Raw genomic sequence first — 23,519 nt, forward strand, 5'->3', positions numbered from 1 at the left:
GTTCGACTCAGTTGGTTAGAATAGCAGTTTTAACTTTGCCATTAGTCTTTGTATCATTGCCCATCTTTCCTTTCAAGGGGCTGCGAAATGGTTGACAATGAAGAGCAGTATGCAAAATACCTGAGTTTTGATTTTCTACCGCAGAAAAAGTGAAATCAGTTGAATGTGATAGGAGAAAGCAGGTAATATAGGAACCTTCAAGAAAAGGGTATGTTTCTGAAATTTAGATTGGTATTTTAAGCATTACTTCATAATCTCTATTTTAGGTTTATTTCAACTTAAAGCATAATTGAACTTGATATTCTGTTGGGTACGAACTTTGATCAATATAGGGTTAGGGAATCTAGAACTTTGGTGGCTATACCTCCTTTGTATAGCAGGATATGTGTTCAGAATTTGAAAACAGATTTATTGAGCAGTGACAAAGTGAATCCATGTTTTGCTTGGTTTACTTGATCATCAGGTTTGGATTTCCTATGGCCGTTTCTTGTTCTTTTACATGTACGCTTTTAAATGGGCATCTGCACACATGTGAGAGTTTCGGTTCCAGCATTTTAGGAATTTTGACCACTAATTTATGGCGAACTTAGGGCATTAGATGATCTAACTTGATCTTTTGTTGACTGAACCTTGCCGATAATTATATTTAGCACAGATCCATGCGTGGGATGCCATCTGCAAGCACCGTCACCTCCCGTACCTGTCTGGTTGTCTTCCCGGCTCTCCTGGTGGTGGCCGAGAATGCAGCTGCTGCAACGGCGCTGGTTGGGTGTTTGCCGCTTGTTCTGGAGTCAAAACTAACACATGGCACATCTGAGTTAGTTCTAAGTTTCTAACTAGGATCAGCGATGCTTTTTCCTGAACCAGAGGTACAGTGCCTCATGTTTATATGTATTTGCAATCATGTACCGCTTTTCACAAACATGATTAATATTTGATCACTAATATATCATGAGATTCTATGTATACCCGGGCACTCAACTAGTGCCGAGAAAAATGTGTCATCGACGTCTACAAATGGAGAACTTTTGCTTAACCAATGGTTACGGTTCCCAAGTGCGCATCATCACATGAATTCCTTGCTCAAATCGTACAGTACCATCCAGATCCAGCGTTTTTCCAGATCTCGCCTTCGTCCAACTCTAACAGAGTACTCCTCCCGCCGGAATATCCCAAACTCCAGCTGGGATATTATTAGAGGCTTTTACATGTGTGCTATTAAAAAAATTTGTACTTACACACAAGTCATTAAAAAAATTGACCGCACACAGGTGTCACTGTTCTAAACTTCTTTGCCTTATAAGCCATTCTGTTCGTGTTTCGTTTGTTTTTCGCCGTTTGACGTGGGACCGGCCAGTGAAATTGTCCATATTACACTGCCGCAACCTCGGCGCGTCCTGTGGTTGTTTTGATTGCAGAGGGAGCCGTGGCGGACGCTGCTTCTGCTGGCGTACCAGAGCCTCGGCGTGGTGTACGGCGACCTCAGCATCTCGCCGCTGTACGTGTACTCAGCGACGGAGCCAGCGCCCGGGCTACCGATCGAGGGAACGTGGAGCCCCTCCTCAGCCCCACCTTAATTTTTTTGCCTAATTATATGGATTAGGAACTAGGAAGGGCTAAAATCTTTTAGAAATGGAAAAATGGCTCTTTTAGTTATTGGGCCTTCATAGAGACAGAACATCACAACACAGGCCCAAATCCAATCGTGAAACAAACCCTATTGGGTACGGGGTACCATCGGCCGCTGCATCCCTCCCGTCCCAACTCCTCTTCGCTTGACATTCTAGCGGCGGCGGCGGCTTCCTCTTCCTTCGTCGCTGCATCTTCTGGCGGCTTCGCGCGGGGCGGGACGCAGGCGGCCACGGCGCTCGGCCCAGCGGCGCGGACGCACGGCGGCCAGGGCGCTCGCCGGCCTTGCCCCAGCGGCGCGAGCGCGCTGCTGCTGGACAGCGGCGGGGAGCCGAGGAGGCCAGCCGCAGGCAAGGACGCGACTACGCAAGGTGGGCGGGCGGGCGCCGGCGGCCGCAGCGTGCAGCGCTGCGAAGCTCTGGAGTTTGGAGGCAGGCAGGCGAGCATCAGCCAAGCAACAGAGCAGGTAGGTGATTTTTTAAGGGTCATTTTTAACTGTAAAATTGAGTACGCAGTCCATGATGTGTGTTGAATGTTTGATTATGATAGATTTCAATTTTTTAGATTTTCAGTATGTCGAAAAGAACTTTGATGAACTACTATTCAAGTGCAAGTGGCAGTGGCTCAACTCCACATACTAATGAGAGCACAAGTCAACCAAAGAAACCGAGGGAAGAGTTTAGTCATTCAAACCTAATTGCTGACCCTGCACAACGCAAACCAATTGATTCTTATGATCCAGCAATTAGAGACCAATTAAAGAGAGCATATGCTTTGAGTGGTCCAACCCAACCTCATGAATTTAAATTTCCTTCTAAATGGATGGTTGATCAATGGAGAACGTTTCAAAAGTCTTGGTTTGATGAATTTGATTGGCTAGAGTATAGTGAGTCCAAGGATGCTGCTTTTTGCTTATATTGCTATCTTTTCTTTAATTCGGGAAAGCCTGAAAAATTTGGGAGTTCTGTCTTTGCACATCAAGGTTATATAAATTGGAAGAATGCTAAGGATACTTTTCAGAAGCACAGTGCTTCCAAGAATCATACAGAGGCTAGACTAAAGTGTGATGATTTTATGAACCAAAGGACTAGTGTGGGTCGAAGAATAGTTGAGGTAAGCATGGAGGAAGAAAAGCGATATGAGATTTGTCTAACATCATCTTTAGATGTTGCAAGATTTCTTATATATCAAGGGCAGCCTTTTCGTGGAGATGATGAGAGTTGTACTTCCCTCAACAAGGGTATGTTCAGAGAGATGGTTGATTGGTATAAAGATAAGGTAAATATAGTCAATGATGCATATGAAAAAGGTTCTAAAAATTGCCAGATGATATCTCCAGATATACAAAAGGATCTTGTAAAAGCTTGTGCAGAGGAAGTCACAGCTGTCAGTATGGATGAGATTCGAGGTAGAAAATTCTCAGTGCTTATTGATGAGTCCCGGGATGTATCAATAAAAGAGCAAATGGCAGTCATTCTAAGGTTAATACTCCACAATTGCAATTTTGGCCAGAGCTTATTTTGTGCATAGATTTTATTACAATTATTTCTACAATTATACTAACATATAAAAAATGTATTGTGCAGGTTTGTGAATGATAAAGGGCAAGTGGTGGAGAGATTTCTTGGACTTCAGCATGTTCAGAGTTGTACAGCTATTGCATTGAAAGAAGCTTTGGTTGATATGCTTTCAAGTCACAATTTGTCTATCTCTATGCTTCGTGGGCAAGGGTATGATGGAGCTTCTAATATGAGAGGTGAATTTAATGGGGTGCAGAAATTGATTCGTGATGAAAATCCTTATGCTTTCTATGTGCATTGTTTTGCCCATCAATTACAATTAGTGGTTGTTGCTGTTTCCACTTCTAGTGCAGACATTACAGATTTCTTTAACTATGTTCCTTTAATAGTCAGCAATGTGGGTGCATCTTGTATGAGAAAAGATGCCTTGCTTGCAAAGCATCAGGATGTGTTGCTAGAAAAGATTGAGAAGGGTGAGATTATGATTGGAAAAGGTTTAAATCAAGAAAGTAGCCTAGCTAGGCCAGGAGATACAAGATGGGGTTCACATCTTAAAACTTTGCTTCGCATTTTGGTGATGTGGGAGGCTATCATAGATGTGCTTGAGATAGTAAAAAAAGATTCTATTAAACCAAGAAATAATGGTGGAGCTTTAGGTTTAATTGAAAAAATGGAGAGCTTTGATTTTGTGTTCATCCTGCATTTGATGATATAATTATTGAGCATGACAGATATTTTGTCACAAGCTTTGCAAAGGAAGGATCAAGACATAGTTGAAGCAATGCATTTGATCTCAGATGTGAAAGATAGCTTGCAGGATATGAGGGAAAATGGATGGGAGCCATTACTCAAAAGAGTGATAACATTCTGTAAGAAGAATGAGATTGAAGTGCCAGATATGGATAAGGAAATAAATGTTAGAGGGACACCTAGAAGAAGGAAGCAAAAGGTAACAAATATGCATTACTATCATGTTGAGCTTTTTCTGGTCGCCATTGATGCCCTCTTGACTGAGATGAATCATCGTTCAGTGAAACTAGTTCAGAATTATTAGTATGCATGGCTGCTTTTAACCCAAGGGACTCCTTCTCTAATTTTGATGTGAAGAAACTTGTGAGGCTTGCTGAAATTTATGCCGATGATTTTGATATTGATGAACTTGCTGTTTTGCCAAATCATCTTACACAATTTGTCAACCATGCTAGAAGAACTCTAGACTTTCTTGGATGCACTGAGCTTGGAAAAGTTGCTGAAATTATGGTCAAGACTAAAATGCACACATCTTATAAATTGGTTTATCGTCTTATTGAGCTAATCTTGATACTACTAGTGGCAACAGCTTTAGTTGAGAGGATATTTTCAGCCTTGAACATTATAAAGACAGATTTGCGCAATAAAATGGGTGATGAATGGCTCAATGATTTGATGATATGTTATACTGAGAAGGAGATATTTAGAAAGATTGATAATGAAAAGATCAAAAAGCGGTTTCAAGAGATGAAAAAGCGACGTATGTTATTGCCTAAAAAAGTAGTGGTACACTCTATTCTCTTCTAAATTTATAATTTGGAGGTCTATATATCAATATATGTATGACTAATCAATTATATCTATTTTGTGTAGGTTGCTACTTCGGAGGAATAATGTGTGTGTGTGTGTGGGGGGGGGGGGGGAATTTATTAGTTTCACAATTGGTCCTTTCGGTATGAATGAACTTCATCTTTTTTTTTCATGCTATATTTTGTGAATTTCGTCGTTGGTCGACGTTTTCAATATAATATTAATTCAAGCTATTATATATATGTCTATTGTGTGGGGCTATAGTAGAGATAAATCGTCGTAGACTTTTGTTCAGTCCGACCTAATTTTTTTTCTGGCTTCGTCACTGCGTGTACTGTGTACAAGAGCACCTTCGCTGAGGACATCACGCACTCGGAGGGCAACGAGGAGATCTACAGTGCCCTCTCCTTCGTCTCTGGATGCTCACCCTCATCCCGCTCCTCAAGTACGTCACCATCGTCTTGCGCGCCGACGACAACGGCGAAGGTACGTACGTGCGTCGGCCACCGCTAGCTACAGCGTACACCCTGACCCTACAGTGCAGCACCACCAGCCAGCTCTGTTCCGATCATCTCTTCTCTCTCCGGCATGCCCACAGGAGGCACGTTCGCGCTCTACTCCCTCGTATGCCACCACGCCAATGTCAGCCTCCTCCCCAACCGACAGGTCGCCGACGAGGAGCTCTCCACCTACAGGCTGGAGCGCCCGCCCCGAGGCCGCCGGGAGGTCCGGCATCAAGGCCTGGCTTGAGAAGCACAAGAATCTGCACACCGCGCTGCTCATCATGGTCATGATCGGCACCTGCATGGTCATCGGCGACGGCGTCCTCACGCCCGCCATCTCTGGTACGTACAGTTGGCGTCGCTCACCTTTAATTCTCTGTTTGTCCACCATGCCTTGCCTGCTGCTTCGTCAGAATTATGCTAACGATGGTTCACTTTCAGTTCAGTTTCTGATCGACCTCTCTGCCTTTTCTTCTCCCTACTTCTTTGGGAGTGGATTAGAATGGACCACTCCAACACATGTGGATTGAGATGAATACATGTGCATCCAAACAAAGCCTTAGTGTGTAAGTAAATCTGAACTCTGAATTGATGAAGTATGTCCTTTTTTCAGCTTGCTTTCACTTCTTTGGTGTACCCTTCACTGATCCTGGGATACATGGGCCAAGCTGCTTATTTGTCCCAGCACCATAACCTTCACGCAAGCTACCAAATTGGATTCTACATTGCAGTTCCTGATATGCCACACTACTACATGGTTGGTTTATTCTCACATCACACTACGCTTTTAGAGTTTTAGACATCCACAGGCTTTTGCCTCTGTGACGAATGCAGAGAGTGTAAGATGGCCGGTGCTAGTGCTAGCGATCTTGGCGTCGGTGGTCGGCAGCCAGGCCATCATCAGCGGCACGTTCTCCATCATCAGCCAGAGCCAGTCTCTAAGCTGCTTCCCCAGGGTGAAAGTCATGCACACGTCTGACAAAGTGTGAGAGATAGCAAGGGATTTGGGGAAGAATTAGGACGGATTGGAGAGCACGAAGGGGATGACGGCAGATCTGGCAGGAGCCCGGAAGGCAGGTTGTATTGAGTTCGTAGAGTTGTTTACAAAATTGTCTCCCGTTCTTCTCCTCTCATTCTCTCTTAAGTACACGGAGACAGGTATCTCCAGCACGCGCGTGCAAGCGCTCCGTCTACTTGGCCCATTTGTTTCCTGCGTATCGCGCATTGGGCTACCTAGGCCTCATAGCCTTGGGCCGTTGGCCATCATCAGCTTCTTCCTCCTGATCATGATGGCCGGTGGTATGGGAGGTGCTCACATCCCCTCCTCCTTGGAACGCTGCTTGCCCCCAAGCAGCGGCTCGAGGGAACTCCTAGTGGAGGGCTTCATAATCCTCCCATGTAGCGAGTGAAGTTGGCAGGTTGTTCCACTTGACAAGGACTTGTTGGATGGAAGCAGTTCCATGATGCGCCAGCCGAGTCTGGAGAACCTGTTCAGGCGCCAACTTCAGAGAAAAATCAGAAGGTAAGACTGGCGATACCTGCTGATTAGCGCCAATAGCCTTCTTGAGCTGAGAGACATGGAACACTGGGTGAATGGCGGAATGTGCCAGAAGGGCGAGCTTGTAAGCCACCTGTCCCACGCGCTGAAGAATTTCGTACGGGCCAAAGAATTTGAATGCCAACTTCTGATGGGAGCGTGGTGCCAAGGAAGATTGCACGTAAGGTTGTAGCTTGAGGAAGACCTTGTCACCCACTTCAAACTGGCGCTCAGAGCGGTGTTGATCCGCTTGCTTCTTGAGTCTGGTCTTGGCACGATTCAGGTGGTGTTGTAGCAGCTGGTCCATCAAGGCTCGATCGGCAGACCAACTTGTCAATTCTGTTGTGGACGGTGCAGATGTAGGCAACACCAGCAAACGAGGGTAGTACTCGTACAAAGCTGCAAAAGGAGAGCCACCAATAGCGAAGTGAAGGCAAGTATTGTACCAGAATTCTACGGAAGCGACCCACTAATTCCATTTCATCGGACAAGCGTGGACAAAGCATCTAAGATACGTCTCGAGGCATTGATTGAGTCGTTCCGACTGCCCGTCAGACTGCGGGTGGTAAGCGGTGCTGTGACGGAGTTGGACACCGGCTAAGTTGAACAATTCGGTCCAGAAGGTACTGGTGAAAATGCGGTCCCAATCTGACACAATGGAAGATGGCAGCCCATGGTGACGATATACCTGCTCCATGAAGGCCTTTGCCACACCAGCCACAGTGAATGGATGGCTGAGTGGGATAAAATGGCCATATTTAGTGAACAGATCAATAACGACCAGGATACAGTTGAATTTACCAGAAGGTGGGAGGCCCTCGATGAAATCCATTGAAATGGTTTGCCAAGCAGTGGTGGGCACTTGGAGAGGCTGGAGAAGTCCAGGTTGTTTGGTGCAGTTATATTTGGACTGTTGGCAAATTGAACAAGATTGGACAAAGAGCTTTACTGCCGATGTCATACCCTTCCAACAAAAGAACTGCCGGAGCCTGGCACATGTGACTGGTACTCCGGAGTGACCACCCCAAGCACTGGCGTGAAATTTGGCAATCAGCTTGTTCTGAAGCTCCTTATCTGCACCTAACCAAATCTTGTTGCGACAGCGCAGAATACTGGCATGCCAAGTGAAGTGCGGCACAGCTGATGGATCAACAGATAATTTCGTAATGAGCTCTTGAGCCACTGGGTCCTGCTCGTAGCTGGCTGCAATGGCTGAAAGCCAAGAGGGCACTACAGTGATACTGCTGCACAAATGGCTGGTGGAGCAGGGTGGCGGGATAGCGCGTCTGCTGCCCAATTGTCGGCACCCTTGCGGTAGATGATTCTGTACTGCAAGCCCAATAACTTGGAGAATACTTTGTGCTGCCAATCAGTGTGTAAACGCTGATCGACGCCCAGTTGCGTGAGACTCTTGTGATCAGTTAAGATGGTGAATTCCTAAAACTAGAGGTAGGGGCGCCACGTTTGAACAGCGAGAAGAATGGCCATGTATTCTTTCTCGTATGTCGATAAGCCACGTGACTTGGGACCCAACGCTTTACTGAGGAACACGAGAGGGTGGCCATCCTGCATTAGTACAGCCCTAATACCCATGTCAGATGCATCAGTCTCAATGCAGAAAGGGCAGCTGAAGTTGGGTAAGGCCAGGACAGGAGCGTTGCATAGGGCATCCTTCAGTGTCTGAAATGCCCTGTTATGGTCCTTAGTCCACACAAACAGCACATGTTTCTTGAGTAGGTTGGTCAGTGGCTTGGAGATGATGCCAAAGTGCCGCACAAACTTTCTGTAGTACCCCGCAAGACCCAAGAATCCCCTGAGCTCTTTGATTGAATCTGGGATTGGCCACTGAGCAATAGCATCGAGTTTTGCCGGATCGGTACCCACTCCGTCAGCCGAAATAATGTGGCTCAGGTATGATATTTTCTATTAGGCAAATGAACATTTGGACAGTTTGAGCTTCCAGTGATCACGCGCCAAAGCTTGAAACACTAGACAGATATGCTCCAGATGGGACTCCCAGGTAGGGCTGTATATGAGTATATCGTCGAAGAATACTCGAACAAAGTGACGAAGATACGGACGCAACATCGTGTTCATAGCATCCTGAAAGGACCCTGGCGCTCTCATGAGACCAAATGCCATGACATAGAACTCTAACTAGCCAAAGTGAGTCTGGAAGGCTGTTTTAAACTCCTCACCCGCCTTCATTCTGATTTGGTGGAATCCGGCTTGGAGGTCAAGGCTAGTGAAGAATGACGCCCCAGCCAATTCGTCTAGCAGCTCATCGATGATTGGCACCGGGTACTTGCCCTTGATAGTTATAGCATTGAGATGGCGGTAATCGACACAAAAACGCCATGTATCGTCTTTCTTCTTCACTAGTAACACAGGAGAAGCAAAGGCACTAGAGCTCTTCTGAATGAGACCTTGCTGTAGCATCTCGCCCACTTGGTTTTCAATTTCGGTTTTCAGTTATGGAGCGTAACGATAGGGACGAATGAACACTGGTTGGCCTCCAACGATCAGAGGGATTGAATGGTCACAGTCACATCTTGGCGGAAGGTCTGTTGGAGGCTGGAATAACTCAGTGAATTCCGCCATGAGTGAGGATATTGCAACTGGTACTGCGGGATCAGAAGAGGCACTGTCAGCAACTTCAGCCTAGAGCATAGTTAACTGAATCACTGAGCCTACTGGTAATTGAGGTTCGCGTCCCAACAGCAAGGCAGAACTGCCATTGTAAGGAATTGAGATCCACTTATGCTGCCAGTGAATGTGCATTGGGCTGAAACTTGAGAGCCAATCGAGACCTAAGATCATATCATACGCAGACAGCGGCAATATCTTCAAGTCAGTATTGAAGGCACATCCCTGTACTGTCCAAGTGGCTCCAGGGATAAATGAGGCACACTGTAGGACAACGTCGTTGGCCACCTGCACATGAATCTCTTGATCTAGACTCTAAACCCCGTGCAATGACTGAGCCACCGATGCACTGAGGAATGTATGCGAACTGCCCGAATCCACCAAAATTGCAACCGGCAAACCCTGAATGAAACCGTCAAGGCACAGAGTGTTGGGGGCAGAAGCACCTGCAATAGCAGCCATAGACAGGTGTAACATGATGTGTGCATCAGGGATGGAATCAGGCGTGTCTTCGTCTATATTGTCATCCAGGTCTAGGAAAACATCGAGCAGTTCCTGGACCATGTGAAGCTGAACAGCGACTGGGCAGCGATGATCGCAGCTCCACTTCGCCCCGCAACGGATGCAGAGACCCCGAGCGCGGCGAGAAGCCCACAGAGCATGAAACTTTTCTTCAGCAGAAGCAGTCGGAGTGGCTTCCACGCGATCCGCACCCCCAACAGGATGAGTCAGTTGTGGAGCTGGTAATGGCGCGCCATGGCCGAGCCAAGGTTGACGTGGGACTGTGGCCACATCATTGCGCCGATAAGTCTTCCTGGTAGCCGCCAGCGCGTCCTCCTACAATTGCGCGAAGACACAAGCAGCACCGAGAGAAGATGGACTCTGAACAAGAAGTACGACTTTGATCTCATCCCGCATACCCTCTATGAAACGCTGAATGTAATAGAGTGGGTCTGGGTGCTTAGCATAGGCGTTTAGCTGGTCAACCAAGGCAACAAACTGTTCGATGTACTCAGAGACAGGACCAGTTTGACACAGCTGAAACAGGCGACGCAATATACAGGGCATGCTCATCTTTGGCAAAGCGGGCAAGGATTTGGCTACAGAATTCCGACCAGGTAGTGGACTCAAGTTCATCTTCTACAGAGGATAGCCAGCGTTTTGCAGCGCCCTTAAAATGCATGTTAGACGCTTGAACCCAAAGCTCAGACTCCACGCGATACAGTTTGAAGTAGTGGGTGGCTTGTTTAATCCAGAGCTTGGGGTGTTGACCATCAAAGGTTGGGAAATCAAATTTTGGTAGTTTGCCGGTATGACCTCCCCCACTTCCCCCTTGGAAAACCGACTCCCAGTGTGAGGTATGGTTAGGTGGTGGTGGTGGGCGTGGCGGTGGACATGGAAGAGGATAGGGGACAGGCGGATGGCGAGGAGACATACCCTTGCCGGGAGGTGGAATCAGAGTGGTAACCACTCCAAATTCACCATCCCGGTTCCAGTGTTCGACGCGGTGCCCGTTGGGTTGATTGGCTGATAATCCCGCAGATGGGCGCGGGGCAGCCATGAAGTCACCAGGCATGGCGGACTTGAGTGTAGGCGATAGCGTCGGCTTCAGTGTCGGCGACGACGTCGGCTTGGTGTCCGGGGCGGATGCTGCCAGAGAGGAGGGCCACGACGCAGGCCATGGGGGCGTCGTGGGCGCGCCGTCGCCCGGCATCAACGCGAACACTCCCGGGGTTGCCGACGGGGCGTCCACCATGGTGCGCTCCATGTACTTGGAGATCTTCCCGACCTCGAGCCGAAGAGAAGACAACTTGGTGACCTCGAGGCGGAGGTCGTCAATCACACCATCGACGCCCGGGCGCCATTCGTCGAACAGCTTGGCTGCGTGCTCCAGTTGGTCGAGGCGGCTCGTAGAGGAGTCTGTGGAGAGCGCGACCTTCCGCGTGAGATCGTCGAAGCGCTGCTCCTGAGCGGCGAAGCGCTTGTCCAACTCGGCGAGGAGAGCCTTCTGGTCAGGACCCATGGCGCCGCGACGAACCGTGAGGCGTGTGTAGTGATCGTGGGTGGTGGAAGGGGCTGGATCCAGATCGGTGAAGCTCACCACCAATTGCGATTCGTGGACTGGAATTACAGAATCTCGAATTCAATCCGTAGGTCACAGATCAAATCCGAGTTAGACCCACCAAATCCGTTTGAATTCAAGCGATCGGTGGAGTCGGAGCGCATGCGACGGATGCGAGCCGAGGAGCGGTGTCTCTGATACGACTTGTGAGAGATAGCAAGGGATTTGGGGAAGAATTGGGACGGATTGGAGAGCACGAAGGGGATGACGACGGATCCGGCAGGAGCCCGGAAGGCAGGTTGTATTGAGTTCGTAGAGTTGTTTACAAAATTGTCTCCCGTTCTTCTCCTCTCATTCTCTCTTAAGTACACGGAGACAGGTATCTCCAGCACGCGCGTGCAAGCGCTCCGTCTACTTGGCCCATTCATTTCCTGCGTATCGCGCATTGGGCCGCCTGGGCCTCATAGCCTTGGGCCGTTGGCCATCATCAGCTTCTTCCTCCTGATCATGACGGCCGGTGGTATGGGAGGTGCTCACACAAAGTTCATGGCCAGATATACATCCCTGAGGTCAACTGGATCCTCATGGTCCTCTGCATTGCTGTCACTGTTGGTTTCCGTAACACCAAGCACATGGGAAACGCGTCTGGTGAGTAGAGTATCTTGCTTTCCTGGCACTGATGATCATGTGCAGAAAACTGATCCAACCATATACCTGAACTTTTGCTTCTGAATTGTTGTGCAGGCTTGGTCGTGATCACGGTGATGCTGGTGACGACGTGCCTCATGTCCCTGGTGATCATGCTGTGCTGGGACCGGTCTCCATGACTGGCCCTCGCCTTCTTCCTCTTCTTCGGCTCCATCGAGGCGCTCTACTTCTCGGCGTCGCTGATCAAGTTCCTGGAAGGCGCGTGGCTGCCGATCCTCCTGGCGCTCATCCTGCTCGCCGTCATGTTCGTGTGGCACCACACGATGATCAAGAAGGACGAGTACGACATGCACAACAAGGTGACCCTGGAGTGGTGGCTGGCGCTGGGCGACAAGCTGGGCATGGTGCGCGTCCCGGGCATCGGCCTCGTCTACACCGACCTCACCTCCGGCGTGCCAGCCAACTTCTCCCGCTTCGTGACCAACCTGCCGGCGTTCCATCGGGTGCTGGTCTTCGTCTGCGTTAAGTCTGTGACGCCGAGCGCTACCTCGTCGGCCGCGTCGGCCCGCCAGGCCACCGCTCCTACCGCTGCATCGTGCGCTACGGCTACCGCGACGTGCACCAGGACGTGGACTCCTTCGAGACGGAGCTCGTCGAGAGCCTCACCACGTTCATCAAGTTGGACGCGTTGTTCCGCTGCAGGCCTGCAGCGACGCCGGCGGCGGCGAGCAGCGGGACAACAGCTACTACGAGCGCGAGAACGCGCTGACAGTCATCGGCAGCAACCCGCTGCGGCGCCACATGAGCCTGGGCTACGACGAATCCCACTCCCACGTCCACCGCCGACGGTAGTATGGACAATTTGACTGGCCGATCCACACCAAACGGCGAAAAGCGAACGAAATAGCTTGTAAGGCAAAAAAAAAAAGTTTAGAGCAGTGACACCTGTCTGTGGTTAAATTTTTTAATAACTTATGTGTAATTACAAACTTTTTTAATGACACATGTAAAAGCCTCGAATTATTATGTGCAATCTCAGTCATCCGCCACGTTCCCTGACCGTTATCATCGGCACCCATAGAATGAAGCTCCCGCTCACCTCGGCCACGGGTATCCGCGCCAGTTCAACCCCGCGCCCGCACCCCGGTGCGGCACGGATCCCACCGGGCGCAGCGCACGACCTCCACAAGTCAGAACGGCCACTGCCCGGAAATCGCCCGCCTCCGCTCCGCTGCGCTCACCACACCAACACACACGCTCCTCCCGCCTCGTTGCTCACCTCGTCCGACGTCTGATCGGCATCGCCTTCGCCTCCGCTAAAAAGACCCGCGGTCCACGCTCCCCTCCAAATCCCATCCCATCGCCATAAATCTCGCCACGCCGTCGCCCGCGCGCGTCTCTCCCTTGTCCCTTCCCCCCACCACTCCGCCACCGGCGCCGAATTGAAGCAGAGCAGCCATGGCCGGCTCCGAGCAGCGCGTCGTCGCCGTCATCATGGTTGGCGGCCCCACCAAAGGTTAGTGCTGCTAGATCTGCGCCGCGCCACCCCACCCCGGAATCCCTCCTCCCTCTGCCCTCTCGTCTGATCGGTTCGCTCTGGTGCTGGTGTCGGGTGCAGGGACGCGGTTCCGGCCGCTGTCGCTGAACGTGCCCAAGCCGCTCTTTCCTATCGCCGGCCAGCCCATGGTGCACCACCCCATCTTCGCCTGCAGCCGGGTAAGCCACCAATTCCTGCGCTCCCTTGTCGTTTGTGGAATTGTGGTGCTTGTATGGTTCAGTCTGCGGCTCGTATGAAACAAGCTTTTGGATCCCGTTGCTGCAGATCCCCAACCTGGTACAGATATACCTCATCGGGTTCTATGAGGAGAGGGAATTCGCGCTCTATGTCTCGTCTATCTCCAACGAGCTTAGGATCCCTGTCAGGTTCGTTTCGTGCCCTGATGATGTTTGCTTCTGCGGTGTTGGGCTGGGTGCGCTAGGGAGATTTCAGAGCCGTGCCATTGACAGGGTCTCGCCAATTTTAGGTACCTGCGAGAGGATAAGCCTCACGGGTCAGCTGGAGGGCTCTACAGCTTTAGAGATTACATCATGGAAGACAGTCCGGTAATGACTTTGTGCCATATTGTCAGCTTGAATTGGAAATTGGATATTTCTAAAGCTGCAGTAATGCAGTGGATTGCTTCATCCACATCTTTTTGAATAGTGTGCTTATTCATAACACATTCAGTGGCTGGGGTTTGTAGGAATCTACTACATTGATATGCCTGTTGGGTGAAGAAAGTTTCATCCTCTAAAAGTTGGTTACTGTTTTTGCTTCCCGTTTTGCAGTCACACATAGTTCTGCTGAACTGCGATGTCTGTTCTAGCTTCCCCCTTCCAGACATGCTGGGTAGGTTGCCAAGTAACTGAAGCATACTCTTCTATCTCGTTGGTTCGATTTATCAGTTTGGTGATGGTGTTTCATGATCTTAGACACAAGCATGGCAAGTGTAATAATTGAACATCATGAGGTTCTTCTTTGCTTTGCTGTTTAGAACGAATGATAGCATGTCCACTTGTCATCAAGGTCATGTCTGACATTGTTCTTGTTCCCCTGGTGGGGTTTAGTCAGAGTAAGTGGAATGGAAGTGTAGTGGTTGGTATTGAATCCGAAGCTGAGCTTGTCTTTAGTAGCTTGTTTTTGGCATATTCATGGGTTACATCTAATAGAGATTGCATCCGCCTCTAATCTACGGTATTCTATGTAAGGTCAGTAAAATTGTGCTGTTCAATTTGTGCTGTGATGAGTGTATGCTTTAAAGTATTGTTAGTATAGTGCACAGACAACAATGAAATGATCGACCATTATGTGAATCAATGGTAAATAAGTCACTTTCAATTTTAAGTGTTCTGTACATGGACGCTTCACTCCAAAAGAGTGTTTTAAAGATAATTTAGATGTGCTGATTTACTTTATCATTGGACGATAAGCTCTTTTTCACAAAAGGGTAGACTTTACATCTTCATTCATCCAAATTCTTGGGTTTCTATCTCTGACATAATTGAGAGTATGAAACAGATATTTTAGCTTCTGAGTTCTTTTTTTTTTTTTGAAATATTGATAGAAATCAACCGTTTATTCCCAGATACTTTGTCAATCCTTTTTTTCATTACCTTTCTATATTGCTTCACAATATGCATCTGAACTTTTATTGTTTTCCACCTATAGTTTTGTTGATTAGAGAAATAGGAGATATAAGTCAAACTTGTCCAATAATAGTAAGTGCTACACTTTTTAATAAGCACCTTTTGTTGTAAGATATTAGATAACTCCATCTGCATAGCTTCTTGTTGGATACCAACAGCTAAATGTATCACTGTTTTCGTCATTGTAGAGGCCCATAAAAAGTATGGAGGAATGGGTACTTTGCTAGTCAACAAGGTATGCTAATACTATTCCAAAATATCGCAGATTAATCCTGTCTTTCTCATGCATAATTTGTTACTCTTAACATCATCCCACTTTTAATATTCTATGCTAACACTTTCAATCAGGTATCTGCAGAGTCAGCAAACCAGTTTGGCGAGTTGGTAGCTGATCCTGAAACAAACGAACTGCTACACTATACGGAAAAGCCAGAGACTTTTGTGAGTGCAGTTCTGCTTTTTGTTGCTTTATTTGCTCGTCTATGTTTTCAGTTGAGCCTTTGCATGCCATATTTGGCTCTGAAATCGATTGCAGTTTTCAGAAGTAATGGCTCTCAATGAGTAATTGGCATAGCTGATAGCAATAATGCAGTTTATCTATATGTAGGTGAGTGATCTCATAAATTGTGGAGTATATATATTTACTCCCAATATCTTTAGCGCCATTGAGGATGTCTTAAAACAGAAAAAAGACAGAGGTATTGTCCCCTGTTATGTTACGACGTTTTTCCTTTGAAACATGTGTTATTGTTTCAAACAAAACATTCTTCGTTTATTCTATTGCTTCAAATGTCAACTTCTCTTAACTGAGTAGATGTAAATGCCTTCTTTACTTTTGATACAAGTCACTTGGAAAAAAATTATTTGCTTTGCCTATATTGAAATTCGTAATATTAATTCTGACGTGGATGCTCTAAAATGTATTACATGTAGCAGATATTCTAACTCGGTCTTCTAGTCCCCTTGATTGACAGTTTATTTTACCATCACAAGTTTAATCCCTTTAAATTTAAATGCTACATTTCAGCAAATTTGCGGCGTGTATCTAGCTTTGAAGCTCTTCATTCAGCAACCAAGTATGTATTTGTGTTATATTCTTCATGTTTTTTACAAATCTTGTTTGGCCTGCAGTTATCCCCTTTCTCTTCACCATTATGTGGAGATTCTTCCAGAAACTAGCCAGTATATAATTGATAGCACTGCCATTAATTCAACTACAAAGTATTATTATTATGTAGACCTTATAAGCTTAATATCAACAGGGCGCTTCCACCAGACTTTGTTAGGTTAGATCAAGACATTTTATCCCCTCGAGCGGGAAAGAAGGAGCTGTACACATACCAGACGCTTGATTTTTGGGAACAGATCAAAACCCCAGGGTATACAGATTTTTTTTCATGTTTTTTTGTAATATATTGGAATTTCTGACAAATCATTTCTTCATCTTGAGTAGGATGTCTTTGAGATGCTCTGGGTTATATCTTTCTCAGTTCCGCCGTACCTCTCCTCATCTTTTAGCCTCAGGAGATGGCAAAAGAACTGCCACTATTGTTGGTGATGTGTATATCCATCCATCTGCCAAGGTGCATCCTACTTCAAAGGTAATGTCTGTTTCATCTAACTATTTTGGTCAGATTATGATGGATCATACTCAGTTGGTGGTTGTTGTTGACTGACAATGAAGTGCTTAAAGCTTTTAATAGAGGAATCTATTTAAGAAACAAAATGTAACTAATCATGTAACTCTATAAACAGATTGGCCCCAATGTCTCTATATCAGCAAATGCGCGCGTTGGAGCAGGTGCCAGGCTTATCAATTGCATAATTCTGGATGATGTTGAAATTATGGTTGGTTTTCTGTCTCTGTACGAAGTGATAAACCTCATTTAGGAACAAGAATATCTCATTGTTGTATTCTCTTTCTTTTTTGTTTGTGTATCAGGAAAATGCTGTTGTTATACATTCAATTGTGGGGTGGAAGTCATCCATTGGAAAATGGTCACGTGTACAGGCAAGCTTTTCTCTTTACCATTTCATTTTATTCACTTCAAATTTAATGAATCCTCATTCTGTATGAAGCTTAAAAACTTTGCCTTATGACTCTTTGTCAAGTTCAATTCAAGCAGCATGACTGCATGAGCAATGTCCTAGTGTTACATTGTTAATTTTTTCTCTGCCAAGGTTATGCTTCTGAAATCTGAACGGTTCAGCACATCTAGTTTTCTTGAATCGAAGTTTGATAGTTCCAATTGCAAACCTAATACATTCCATGGTGACATTTGAATGCAAATAGTTTAGTTATGACAGTCAAAATCGGTGCATGGTCTACTCTTTTTCTTGGCACATCAGCTGGCTTCATGTAATGAAACTTTTGTTCTGAATTCAGGGCGAAGGTGATCACAATGCCAAACTTGGCATTACTATTCTTGGTAAGACCCAAACTTCACGATTTGCTGTTGCCTTCCACATTTTTTTTGGGGTGAAAATTTCGTTTCTGGAATTGACATCCTATCTTAACACAGGTGAAGCAGTTGATGTTGAAGATGAAGTAGTTGTAGTTAACAGCATCGTGCTCCCAAATAAAACTCTCAATGTCAGTGTCCAAGAGGAGATCATCCTATAATAGCCTTCATTTTTTTTATCCCAAATAAGGTCTGAGTACCAATCACATAGTTTATGCCTATTCGTTCTCACCATGTAATCTTCCATTAGATTGATATTATTAGTTTGTATCTATACCCATCTTGCAGCATGTCACTGCACAATAGACTTGCTATGCTACTTTGGTTAGCGAGTGTGGTGATGTAAAAAAATGTACAAACAGGTGACACCATTTTTGTTGAGAATGACTGAATGAACACTAGGTGATGTAAAAAAATGTCAAATGCGAGTTCAACTGCGTGTTGTATTTTTTAACCAAAGAGCATGATCAGTTGAGCACTACTCTATCACACAGGAGAAAGTTGTTGCAAACTCAAGGGGCTCAGGAAGTGAGCGTAGCTTCAAACTCTCTCTTGGCTTGAATTTGGATGTCAATTTTCCTGTTTTCTCTTCTTAATGAAAAACTGCCAGGGCTCAACACTTGAGCTTAGTAGGGGTCTCTAAGGCATCTATTATCTCTCTTTTGTAAGGACGAAGATCTATACCGGCGCTTGCGTTTTTCAATAAAAAAAAATCAGGCTGCTGTTCTGTGCTCTCATGGCGCAGCAAGGTCCTTTCCGCTTTGCATTTTAAAGAAAAGGTACAAAAGCATATTTACCAGAACCTTGGTCGTATCGCTTGTCCAAGATCTCAGACTCAACAGTTAATATTATCTTCAGTCTTGCTACTATAATGTGAACTAGTATGTAGGCTAACAGCCTGTTTGCTTGGTCGTAAACAATCGTAAATTTCTAGCCGGAATAGTGTTTTTCTCTCATACTAAACCAGCCAGCGGTAAATAATCCACGATCGTTTACGGCCTCCCGAACAGGCTGTAAGTTAACTGCCATTCAGATAACAAATGCCATACTGTTATCAGTGCTTTCAGAGCACTAATTGTTGGGTAAAACGTGCAGACAATGCTAAGAAATAAGCTGGCTTTGCATTATATATATAATTTACATGTCATGGGTTAGTGCTAACTGATAACTCCTGTACCAAAAAAAAAAACTTTCAGTTGCACATTGTACCAAAATACAAATGCCACAGCCCACAGCATTGCCAATGGGATGGAAACTGTGACACCAGTACCACTGTACCAGCAATCTACAACGCTGGGCATGTCACATTTCCGACCTACCCTTAAATTATCCTACCATCAAACTATTTTCTGCATCGCCTGCAGCATTACTGCAAAAACCATTCTCCAGAGTCCAGACTTCACTTATGGCAATCTTCAAGGAAAGATGTAAGGATTTCTCGTGGTGAAGCCATTGTCGACACGCACCCAAACTGTAAAATGTTCAAGCAAACAGAGTTCAACAGAATACAAAATGTAGATTAGAGCAACAAAATGGAGAGAATGGATGTACCTTGGGGTCCTTGTACTTCTCTCTGATGGCTTCCTGGTCTGGGCACCTTATTGTCAACTGCAATTCATGTATGACATAAATGGATTTCTGCAGATCAAAGACTTTATACCCCGTGTTTTGTTCAAGTGTCAAGTTCTGCAGAATTATACACACTAAAGTCAGAAAAGAGAACCACACACACTGATGTAAGAAAAGCCTACAGCTCAGATACACCCCCGGTCCCAAAAAGTGCGTCATCCTAGCTATGAATCTGGACAAATATTTGTCTAGCTACTAGAATGATACTCTCTCGTTCCAAATTATAAGACGTTTTGACTTTTCTAGATACATAACTTTTGCTATGCACTTAAATATACAGCTTATACAGATTATTTACATATTTATCATCATTATGGTGTGAGTGGTATAAAAAGTACCATGTCAATAACTCATGTGTCAGTGACACAGTGTAAGATATCATCCGTAATAACGATAAATATGTAAATGCCCCCGAATCGTGAGGTCAGATAACTTTTTCCTTGGAAAAGGAAAAGAAAAAAAAAAGGCAAAACAAGGAGAAACCGAGATCCCTCTTTTTCTCGTTTTGGGCCCCTTCAAGATGTGGTGCAGCCGTGCAGCCTTCAGCAAGTTTCGGCATAGCACAGAACTACGCCCAGCGGCCTTCACGCTACACGGCTGGCAGCGGTCTACGGCGACTAGCTCTGCCTCACAGTGAGCTATTTTGGTGGGATCTCGTCGGCAACGATGACGCAAGCAATGACGACGGCGTTTCGTCTTGACGCCTTCGTCGACCGGAGAACAGTGGTCTAGAGATGGTGCGGTGTGCAACTCCCTTAGTTTTTCGGCTTTGCTGGGGTCGCGTTGATGTCTTAATCCAACCGTCTATAGTTTTTTTATGAGTTTGCGCGTGTTGATGTCCTAATCCAATCGGCCTGAGTTGTTTTTTCTTTCTAGTTTTTTTTAGTGTTGTGGTGTTGTCCAAGGTTTATCCTTTTTTTAATATAGTCGGCAGCTCTCTCGCCTCGTTTCAAAAGAAAAAAAACCACGAATAGCGCTGATTCCTTTCAAAAGAAAAAAAAACTACGAGCAGTGCCAAGTTCCTGAGTCGGTTGTCACTCACGAGGAGTAGCACCCACGTATAAACAGCCTATTTATTTGGTCATATTTGATTTATAAGCCATAGCCTATCAACCATCAAACAATATTTTTCTTACATTAAATTAACTAACATTACTTTTAATCATAACTTATAAGCGAAATAAGCCCAAACGAGGAGGAGAGGCGGCACCGGTGCTGCGGCAGTGCACCTAGCCGCAGCTACCGCGACACGCACGCACACACTGACACACGTTTCTTGCTTGTCCCAGGGAGGAAGATGACTCGATCGTTTCCATAAGAAAGCAGAAGGTATCGCCAAACTGCAAGTGCCGAGCAATCATAAAACTCGATGAGTTGGAAATGGGCGTAGTATGGTGGTAGGACTGATATTAAGATTTAAATTTTGATGTTCATATCTTTTCTTAGAATTTTTCTATGAAATATAGGGCACACGCACGCTTGCACGTTCGTTGATACTGTACGTTTTCTATACCTTGGAGTTTAGAGAGTTTTCTAATCTCTTCTTTACATATGTACGGATACACACGTCTATATGTGCGTGTGGAACAAGTGAGTTGTCTGTGTCCAAATTATACCCGATAAAAAAACTCGATGAGTCGATGCCTCCATCGGATACGGCGAAGCAATGACTTAGTATATGGAAGTATGCAGAAGAAAACCACGTTGTGCCAATGGCCTGACAGATTGACAATCAGATGGAGATGACCGACGACACGAGCGCACGTTCAACGTTGAGATGCCATCCGATCCGAACAAGAACAGCCAGTAGTGCAAGGTAGAAGATCGAATAATGCTGCATCGTGGTTGGTATGGTAGGCTATACAAATCCGTTCCATCATCGCACTAGACTGCGCGAGGACTTCCGATCGGGCATCATGGCAGGATGGCCCACGGGGCAGTTCAAAACGGACGACGTGGCAGATACGCGTGATGAGGCGTTCCCTGTGGGGCCCGGCGACCAGCGGCCGTGGAGTCGCCAAAAGAACGTGCCCCGCCCGCAAGGCGAGCGCTCTCGCCACCGGCCTGACCGTGTCGGCGGCGTGGCGCCACGGGACCGCCTCGTGTCCTGGCTTCGATGGACTACTCTCTCTACTCTGTTCTGATCTAGTAGTACGCGCGTGCCTATAGTTGGTATTGCCGTGAAAGCTGGAAACCCTGAAACTGTTTTGTGTTCTCTCCAACGAGTGGTCTGCTTCCACTGTTCCACAGTTCGATGCAAGTTAAAGGCGCGCCATGTACGCCGGTAGAATCTGGTAGACTGCGATGGCAGCCAGCAGTAACATCTGGTCCAGTCGCCGTATGTATGATTGATTGTTAACGAGTTCGGTAGATATATGCCTTTTCTTACCTTGTGCATGGAGTGGCATGGATTCTACATTTTTTGAGTTTTTCTGGGCAACTTGATATTATTTTACAGTTGGAGACAGCTAATGAACTAGTATTAGCTTTGCAACCTACGGGACAATAATCAACTCAAATAATCATTCGAAAGTCGAAACCAAGAAATTTACGCTGGAGTACGATAATGATACGTGCACGCTGGAGTACGATAATGATACGTGCCGCTCGGTGTGGCCAGAAAAAAAAGGTCTCATTAGTGTCCTCCACAACAATTAACACTCGTTCGACTTACCCCATATTAAATTTATTGGGCTTGTTTTTTCAGTCGGAATAGTGTTTTTCTCTCGCAACGATTCAGCAAGAACAATGTTTTTCAGCAATTTTCAGCCAAGATTCAACGAGCCGAACGGAGCCGTTACAATTGCAATGGATGTGCAGTGTCACTCACAGTAGTGTTAATTCCTGTGTACTGGTCACCCACCTCGGTCCCCATCCACTGCAGGCTATCGTTCTCAAGCACTTTCAACGACACCATTACTTGTCATCTATCCATACCTTTCCGGTGAACGGATCGGCACAACACAAACAGCATATGCTAGATTATCCATGGCGCATGGCTGGCGGTCAGCTACTCGGCGAGGAACAGGAGAACTGCGACGGCAGAGTGCAGATAGATTGACCTCTTTGTTTCTCTGAGGAGTGAGGAGCCAGGCGTGACTGGAACGCACTCTTGTTGTATACTGTAGTACAGTAGCACTCAAATTACTTTATGGCAATGTATCAGGTGCAAAGCAATAAATTTATACAAATTTGGAAACTACCGATCAAGATCACTAGATGTTGATCTAATGGATGTGGTGAGAGGTGGATTTTTTTTGCGCTTAAACCCCCTCACCCCATCTATTCGGTATGTTCGCTGGTTGGTTTCTGGGCTGGTTTGGGCTGGCTGGTGCTGGTTTGTTGTGAGAGGAAAACACTGTTGGCTGGCTGAAACCAACAAGCGAACAGGGTGATTGAATCAGCATCTGGTAGTACTGATCGGTAGTTTTTAAATTTACACAGATCGATTAATTTACACATGATATGTTGTCTTACTCTAGGATGAGAGGAGACAATCTTGACCCCAATCGCCGTCGTCGTCGGCTGCTGCTGATGGAGTTTGTTTGGACACGCCACATATGGCAGGCGTGACAGGAACAGACTCTTGTCGTGCCCAAAATTCTTTATGCCAAGACAATTTTGGTTCCATCGTGGAAAAGGAAGTCAAGAGGAAGCGGACATTGTTTAGGCCGCGTTTAGTTGCCAGTCGAATTGGCGCCGTCCATTTCGTTTGTATTTGGTAATAATTGTTCAATCATTGACTAATTAGGCTTAAAACGTTCGTCTCGTAAAGTATAATCAAACTGTACAATTAGTTTTTGATTTCATCAACATTTAGTACTCCATACATATAACGCAAGTTTGATGTGACGAAGAATCTTCTTTTTGCATAGTGCTAAAATTTGATTCTGGAATAACTAAACAAGGGCTTACTTTGTGTTTCTGCTTTGGGAACCGCGACCCTATTCGTGCTCGATCCATGTAGGCTGCAGCACACACGTCAGTTTGGTTTGGTCGTACAAAGGGGACAATCTAGGAGGCTATCCCTGGTCTTATATACATCCGACACATCATCATCTAAAAAGATTAGCGCCGTATTCACTTGACTTATAACTTATAAGCTATATTTTTTTAGCTAATAAATAATCAGTCTGT

At 46.0% G+C, this 23,519-nt stretch overlaps 1 protein-coding gene and 2 pseudogenes across 1 annotated transcript; all 3 read left to right on the top strand.

Moving 5' to 3' along the window:
• The first annotated feature begins 659 nt into the window (after positions 1-659).
• Positions 660-13,400, top strand: LOC136531422 (probable potassium transporter 9; annotated as a pseudogene).
• Positions 2,749-4,793, top strand: LOC136531425 (uncharacterized; annotated as a pseudogene).
• LOC136531424 (uncharacterized) lies at positions 13,221-18,212 on the top strand. The gene is made up of 15 exons (XM_066524084.1): positions 13,221-13,621; positions 13,724-13,821; positions 13,928-14,028; positions 14,130-14,208; positions 14,434-14,494; positions 15,480-15,526; positions 15,640-15,732; positions 15,899-15,989; positions 16,319-16,367; positions 16,554-16,670; positions 16,745-16,892; positions 17,047-17,139; positions 17,234-17,302; positions 17,678-17,720; positions 17,814-18,212. The coding sequence occupies exons 1-15, from the start codon at positions 13,564-13,566 to the stop codon at positions 17,912-17,914; spliced, it is 1,248 nt and encodes a 415-aa protein (XP_066380181.1). The 5' UTR covers positions 13,221-13,563; the 3' UTR covers positions 17,915-18,212.
• Positions 18,213-23,519: the final 5,307 nt, after the last annotated feature.

Source organism: Miscanthus floridulus, unplaced genomic scaffold, assembly GCF_019320115.1.
Source record: "Miscanthus floridulus cultivar M001 unplaced genomic scaffold, ASM1932011v1 fs_344_1, whole genome shotgun sequence".
Taxonomy (NCBI): Eukaryota; Viridiplantae; Streptophyta; class Magnoliopsida; order Poales; family Poaceae; genus Miscanthus; species Miscanthus floridulus.